This window comes from Lepisma saccharinum, chromosome 4 (assembly GCF_977018435.1).
Source record: "Lepisma saccharinum chromosome 4, izLepSacc3.1, whole genome shotgun sequence".
Classification (NCBI taxonomy): domain Eukaryota; kingdom Metazoa; phylum Arthropoda; class Insecta; order Zygentoma; family Lepismatidae; genus Lepisma; species Lepisma saccharinum.
The window spans coordinates 98085207-98092612 of NC_139232.1; the positions used below are offsets into that span (position 1 = coordinate 98085207).

At 36.2% G+C, this 7406-nt stretch overlaps 1 protein-coding gene across 1 annotated transcript; it reads right to left on the reverse strand.

Annotated features, from left to right (window-relative positions):
- Positions 1–4061: 4061 nt before the first annotated feature.
- LOC145987024 (uncharacterized) lies at positions 4062–4751 on the reverse strand. Its single transcript, XM_083121486.1, has one exon. The coding sequence runs from the start codon at positions 4749–4751 to the stop codon at positions 4062–4064; it is 690 nt and encodes a 229-aa protein (XP_082977612.1).
- Positions 4752–7406: the final 2655 nt, after the last annotated feature.

Genomic DNA, 7406 nt, shown 5'->3' on the forward strand with positions numbered 1-7406 from the left:
CCCCTCCCCTCCCCTCTCCCCTCTTCTCCTCTGCTGTATGGCAAATAGCACAAACATAAAAATCAAGATTTTGGAGAGCAAAACATAAAATTTGCATGCATCTAGTGTCGAACCAGGAACTTTTATCTTTCGGGGCGTCAACATTATTTTTTACTCAGCCGTCATATAACATGAACACACGCAAAAATTCACATGTGCTTTTATTATTTTGTGTTCGGTAAGTACAAGTATATTCTTACATAAATTATTGTTTAATTTAATAAATTGTAAAACTCGGAGCCTGCTATACTAAAACTCCTTCTGTCTATTGAAAGCGAATGTTGCGTGCATGCGGAAATAACACAGAAAAAAAAACCGGATGGAAGCAATTTAAAATCACTGGGGCAAGGTCAGTATTACGAGAGCGTAAAAACACGTGTTTTCATTCAACTTCGAAAAATAAGAATGAATGTGTGCATACAGAACACATATGCTTTCTTTTCACAGTTGTAAAATCATATAAATTGTGCATGAAGTAAGTTGCGAGAAGGCTCTCTCTTTTATGTCTGTGTATATGTTGTACAATTAGGTACAAGTATTGTACAATTAGGTACAAATTGTTGTACAATTATTTCCCCCAGTTGCCCAGTTGGAGTTGGAGGGGCATAACACTGGTACTATTTGTAATCACAGTGCTTACTCATGTATTTTGTTTAATATTTTATTTCAAATTCACTGTCAGAAACTAGTGTTGTTAGTTTCTGCATGTAGGTTTATTTACTCTGTTGGTTGTCACTGTCAAGTTTTTAGTATTCGTACAGCATAAAAAGCTATAACCTCCCTCTCAAAATATATACATTGTATACGCCAAGATGCCCAATAGCCTGGCAACACATCATGAAAAAACATGCCAAGAAGACCCAGTGGGTTTATAAGTCAGTGCTGCCAATTCCTATTTGTAGGTTAGCTTAGCCAGTAAAAAATCATATAGTAGAATTTTTGTAGAGTGGGTGTTTGCGAGTTCCACGACGCACTGCCTGCCGATACTCTATGCAGCGTCATCCTGATTGCAGAGAAGTCCTTCGTCCACGACGTGAAGAACGAGAGGGTCACGGAACAGTTTTAAAATTCATAAAAAATTGCCACATACTAAAAATCAACATGCAACACATTTTAGGTTATATAAAATTTGTGAAAACCTTATAATACTGAAATATTAAAACAAACAGAGTCCCCCTTGTAGGTTAGTTCGGTGCGTAAATAAAAAAATGATAGGTTAAGTTATATCACTTAGGATCGTAAAAAAAATTAAAAAATCGTAAAAAAAAAAGATAGGTTAAGTTGTATCACGTAAGATCGTGATATACCTACCAAGTATAAATGGAAAAAATGAGTGCAGTGAAAATTTGTACTAAAACATCGCTAAACGCTATAACATCGACAAAAAATTGTCAAAATATGTCAAAAACTTATATTCGATTGATAAAAAAAAATACCTACAAAATATGATCCTCAAATAATAACGTTCAAACAGTGCATAAATAAAAAAAATGATAGGTTAAGTTATATCACTTAGGATCGTAAAAAAAATTAAATAATCGTAAAAAAAAGGATAGGTTAAGTTGTATCACGTAAGATCATAATATACCTACCAAGTATGAGTGGGGAAAAAATGAGTATAGTGAAAATTTGTACTAAAACATCGCTAAACGCTAAAACATCGACAAAAAATTGTCAAAATATGTCAAAAAGTGATATTCGATTGATAAAAAAAAGGCATACCTACTAAGTATTATTTTGAAACGCCCCAATAGCACTACTAAAGTACAATAAAATATTATTTTTTTATCTTTAAGTAAAAGATGTGGATTTTATTGCCTCTGTATTTACATATAAAATATATTAACTTAGTTATAATTATATGGTTGATTGATTTAGTTTATTTTACTACGCTTTTCAGCCATTTTTATCTAATCGCAAAGATGAGAACGAGTGATAGCTAAATGATGAAACTTATGAAAGATCACATACAAAGCATACCCATGCCGGGATTCGAACCAGAGACTCCTAGCATCGTAACGCGCTGTTCTAACCACTCCAACACGGACACCAGCAGTTATAATTGAAGACTAAAATTGGTAAACGCTGTAAGTGCCACAATAATTCAAACACCGTTTTCCACGTTGAACTGTGAAATGTGCTATGCTTTATAATGTGGTAAATGTGAAATGTGGCTGATAGCCCTCTAAGTAGTTCAAAGGGCGTGTAAAGAGGTCACTAGTGTGCACGTTTTTACGGGCTGGTGTGCGGAACGATGCGATTTCCCAACACTTTCGCTCTTGGCACTTACAACGTTTACCACTTTTAGTCCTCAATTATATATGAACTTAATGCTAAGTTGTTGGTTGTCATCTGTGATGAAATGAATAGTGCACTTGCATTTCATGTTCTGAACCATGTCTAATAGATATAACTAATCTAGAATAAAGTAATTGTAATAGTAACTAAATTAGATACGTTTTAAAGCTACAGTAATTATAACTGAATTAATTTCTCAAGTGATTAACTTTGAATTACTTTTGAAAAGTAACTTTCCACACACTGTCGATATCTTAGATAAGATATCAGATATGAATTGTGAGAGAAGTTTTCTAAGATACAATATGGTAGTAATTACCATTAGAATAAAATTCAAATCATTCAAAAATCATTGCATGAAGGGATTACTAAAACTATATATTCGGGATATACGTATAAATTCACATTAACATTTTTCTTTCAATGTAACTTCATTCTCCTTCTTGCCCATCCTGCAACATTATGTGGTTCTCTCATAGATGCGTATGCTTCTTGCTGTCTTGAAATCATCATTCCATTCAGAAAGCAATGAATATCCTAAGATTTTGGGTAAATACCCTTCAAACTTGGAACTAGCAAAAATTTCAAGGAATGTGTGCTATAACTTGACAGACAAGACAAACAAGTTATACCATTCCTATTATTTTCAGTTTCTCAAATATACCGTTCCCAATTGCTGACTACTTGCAACCAGATATTAAGAAGTCTTGCAACATCATTTCTTGAGTATATTTTGGACTCTTGATATCTTGTAAACCATCACCATCCAACCATGTATGTGCAAATTGTGTACAGTTCAAACAATCCACACAGACGATTTTTATTCCATAGAAGCATATCCACAAACTTCCACGGTATTGGGTTGCCATTGTTAGTCAAATCTGTTGACCTTTTTACAAATTTCAAGGTATTCTTAGAAGACACATCAAATAGATTCTCAAATGTTCATCTGCAAAAGGAGCAAATAAAAATATTGTTAATATGGTGTATGAGACTATGAACTTAACAAAGATGAAAAAAATAATTTTCATTACACTGTTACAACCACAGACAAGTTGAGTTGATAATAAAATGAAAACAATTTAGAGATGTTGTGTAAGTGCATGTGAATATAATTGATCTAAACTGCACCATAATGGTTAACGAAGTGGTCCTTTCATAACAGAATTATAAAAGGTTTGATTCACGGTATCAGCTCACTTCAGTGACTCAGATCTATCTTTACAGTGCATGTTAAATATGACCATAGGCGTGCACAGACCCTCTGATTGGGCGGGGGGGGGGGGGGGCAAAAGCCTTGAAAGTTTAGTCGGGAAAGAAAAACTTCACTTTATCTCACTGTTTTAGTTATATTGCATTGATGGGTATATGTGTGTGTGTGTGTGTGTGTGTGTGTGTACGACATATTATTGTAAGCCTTGTTGTGTTGTGTGATTTCTTATGTATACATGCACAAGACATACAAAATACGTAGGTTCAAATTAAACAATATAACTTTAATACATGGAAGCCATTCACGTACATCTTACACAATGTGTTACTATAACAACAAATCAATAACATGCTATAGAATACAAATTCTTCTTCTTCCTCTTATCATGCGTTTATCATCTCCTCCTGGAGTCTCTTTTTTTGTTTTAAGTGCTGGTCTCACCGTATCTATTAGGAGGTCTCCTAAGTCTATTCGATCTTCTGATTGGTGTGTGCCCAGCGTCTGTATATGGTTAGTTTTGCTCCGGTTGTCCTTCTGGTATCGATTCAAGGTTTGGATCAGGTAGATCTGTTGATGAGGGGTTTGGTTCACACTCACGTTTTCGTAGCCACCTGACGTGTACCGTTCGTGTCGATCCGTCGAACAACTGCACTTTATATATCAGGCTGTTGCCAACTCTAGACAATACCATTTCTGGTACATGCTTCGGAGAATTTACCTTCGGAGTCTGCACCCAGACTGGATCATTCGGAAGATATGCAAGATAAGTTTTGTCAAGTCTCTTCCTCTCTACTCGGCCCCGCCGTGATCCAAGAAATGGTGGGCGATCCACTCGCCTTTCCCGCTCAGTCATATCTGTTACCATCCACCAGAGTCTTGGTTGAAATCGCAACACGGAAGCAGAAGGCAAACTTTGAGTTTCTCCTAATCTGGAATTTCTCAAAAACAGAAGAACTTCCGCGATCCTCGCGTCCATTTGTAATGAACTTAAATTGGGGTGTTCTAATGCCAATTTTCTCAAGTGGTCTTTAACGGTGTGAATATATCTCTCGGCCATTCCGTTACTCGGACTATGGTACGGAGGTATGGTTATGTGCCTTATTCCGTATTGTGAACAGAAGTTCTGGAAAGTTAGGCTACTGAACGCAGGACCATTATCTGACACAATATTGTCTGGTAGACCTAAGTAAGAACAAGTCATTTTATTGACAGTACCAGAAAAATCAACGCAAAGGCGTAATGAACCATCTTTTTTCTTAACTACAACGAGAGGTGATGCCCAGTCAGAGTACATAATAGGCTCCCAGAGTCCTATTTCGACCAACTTCGCTATTTCACTTTCTACTTTATCTCGTAGTCCATATGAAACTTCATAGTGTCGTTTAAAAATAGGCGAAGCATTCCTTCTCAAAGGTATATCAACTTTAAACGGTGTGATGGGCTTTGATAAATCACCCTGAACAACTTTAGCATATTTGCTAGATAATAAATTAGCTGGTCTCAAACCTTCACTTTCCGGTATTTTAGTATTAATATCTCCGTTATTCTTTCGTTCAGATCCCGTGTTTGTCAACACAGTGTCACATTGTGTTAACAGTTTTCTCCAAAGCGGATGAATACTGTCGAGCCATGAACGTCCAATCAACGGATAACGCAGTTCTTCTGCACACAATATAACCGGCAATTTATACAATACATCATTCAATGATAAATCCACTAAGGTTTGACCTTTCAACTTTAACGTATCATTATTCACGCCTCGTAACGTTAGTGAAGTAAATTGTGTTCGCCTATGTGGAAACAATTGTTTGAAAGACTTGTTATTAAACAGAGTAACCACAGATTAAGAGTAACCGTAGATCCAGTATCTAGTTCACATTGTACAATTCGCTTATCAATACACAAATCAACTACGCACGGTTCTGCTGACACAAGAATATTAGTGCCATCTATAGCTTGTGCTCTTGGCTTTAAACTAACACTCCTTGCTTTTGAACTAGTGAGTGTTGCATCTTCCACTTGTGTATTTTCTGTGTGCGATGAAATAGTGCAAGTATTATCTTCTGGCGGATGAGAATCACTAACTTCGACGTGCAATAAAGACAAACCATGAAATTCACTATGTATGCTTTGTTCACCAACAGCGTCTAAAGGTTTAATATTAGACGTAGATATTTGATCACTTGTAATTGTCTTACTCGCAACTCCACAATTATTTTTCCTAAACTTGCATTTTACATGCCAATGACCTTTCTTTTTGCAAAATGAACATATCGAATATTTTGCTGGACAATGTCCAAGATCATGCCTTCTGGAGCATCTATCACATTCTTCAGTGCTTTTATAACTTTTATCTCGAGGAGTAACAAAGTTCTTTTTGCTTGCTTGCGAGGACTGGAAACATGGTTTAAATTTCTGTGTCCCAGCAAATGCAACTAGATTAGGACTACATTCCTTTTCACGATGTGTGAACATTTGTGTTTCCCGTTCAATTAATTCCATTTGAAGCACAATATCTTGACATTTTGCTGGAGTCAATGTAGGTTCAGACAGTAATTTCTTTCTAATGGCGTCAGACCGAACGCCTACAATTATTTGCTCTACAATGGCTTCCTGTAAGTACTGGCCAAAACTACATTTAAGTGTTTGTTCCTTTACACGTACCATAAATCGTGTTGCATCCTCGCCGCTTTCCTGCGTGCATTGCCTGAACTTGAAACGTTCCACATATCGAATACGTTTGACGATCGACTGGTTCAGGTGCAAGGATGTTCTTCAGCACTTTGAAAGCTTCAGACCCTATAACTGCAATCAGTATGGGTACCTTCCTGGCTTCATTAACATCATGAGCCAAGCAAGATTGTTCAAACCTCGTTAAATAATCTTCTATTTCTTCCGAATCTGGCCGGAACTCAGAGAATAAATTCAAACCGAACATATTCATAATTGTGGTCAACTAAATATCACAATATCTTAAACACAATCCGTATCACACTGATTTAAACTTTGTTCTTGTACAATTATTGTAATCTACGCCGTAGACACAATTTGTATCGCACTGACTTGAACCTTGCCCTTATGCAATTATTGTAAATAATACACAAACCGTGTCATCTTGGTTTCTTACCGTAGAAATTGATCAAGCCGACACAATTTCTCCTTGCATAAACCTATGCTGGAATGATGATCGTCGCGTACTCTTCGTGACGTCTTCATCTATACTTCTTCTTACGAAGAATCACCAAGAATATCCTGTACGACTGCGCCATAGATGTAAGCCTTGTTGTGTTGTGTGATTTCTTATGTATACATGCACAAGACATACAAAATACGTAGGTTCAGATTAAACAATATAACTTTAATACATGGAAGCCATTCACGTACATCTTACACAATGTGTTACTATAACAACCAATCAATAACATGCTATAGAATACAAATTCTTCTTCTTACTCTTATCATGAGTCTATCAATTATTTATATACATTACATAATCAATTCATCCGCCCCTAACAAACCAATAGCAAAAATGTTATAAATTGTCTCTGAAATATGCGCGCTCCTTTTCCTCCAAACCAAGCTGTTACAGGAGCTACTGTCTGAAGTACTTAATTGTTCTTACACTGTCTCTGGTAATTTACAATGCACTACAGAAAATAAATTGCGAGCGAAGTGAGCAAGAAAATTTCACAATCCAAATTTTTGCAAAGTGAAAACTGTATTGATTTAATATGGCGCAAAAAAAAAAATCACGGGACGCCATGGCGTTCTCTTTTACAATTTTTCTCATTCAGATTGTTCAGCGTCCAGGGACAACTCCCGCCGTCCCCTAGCTATGACTATGAACTTGACAAGA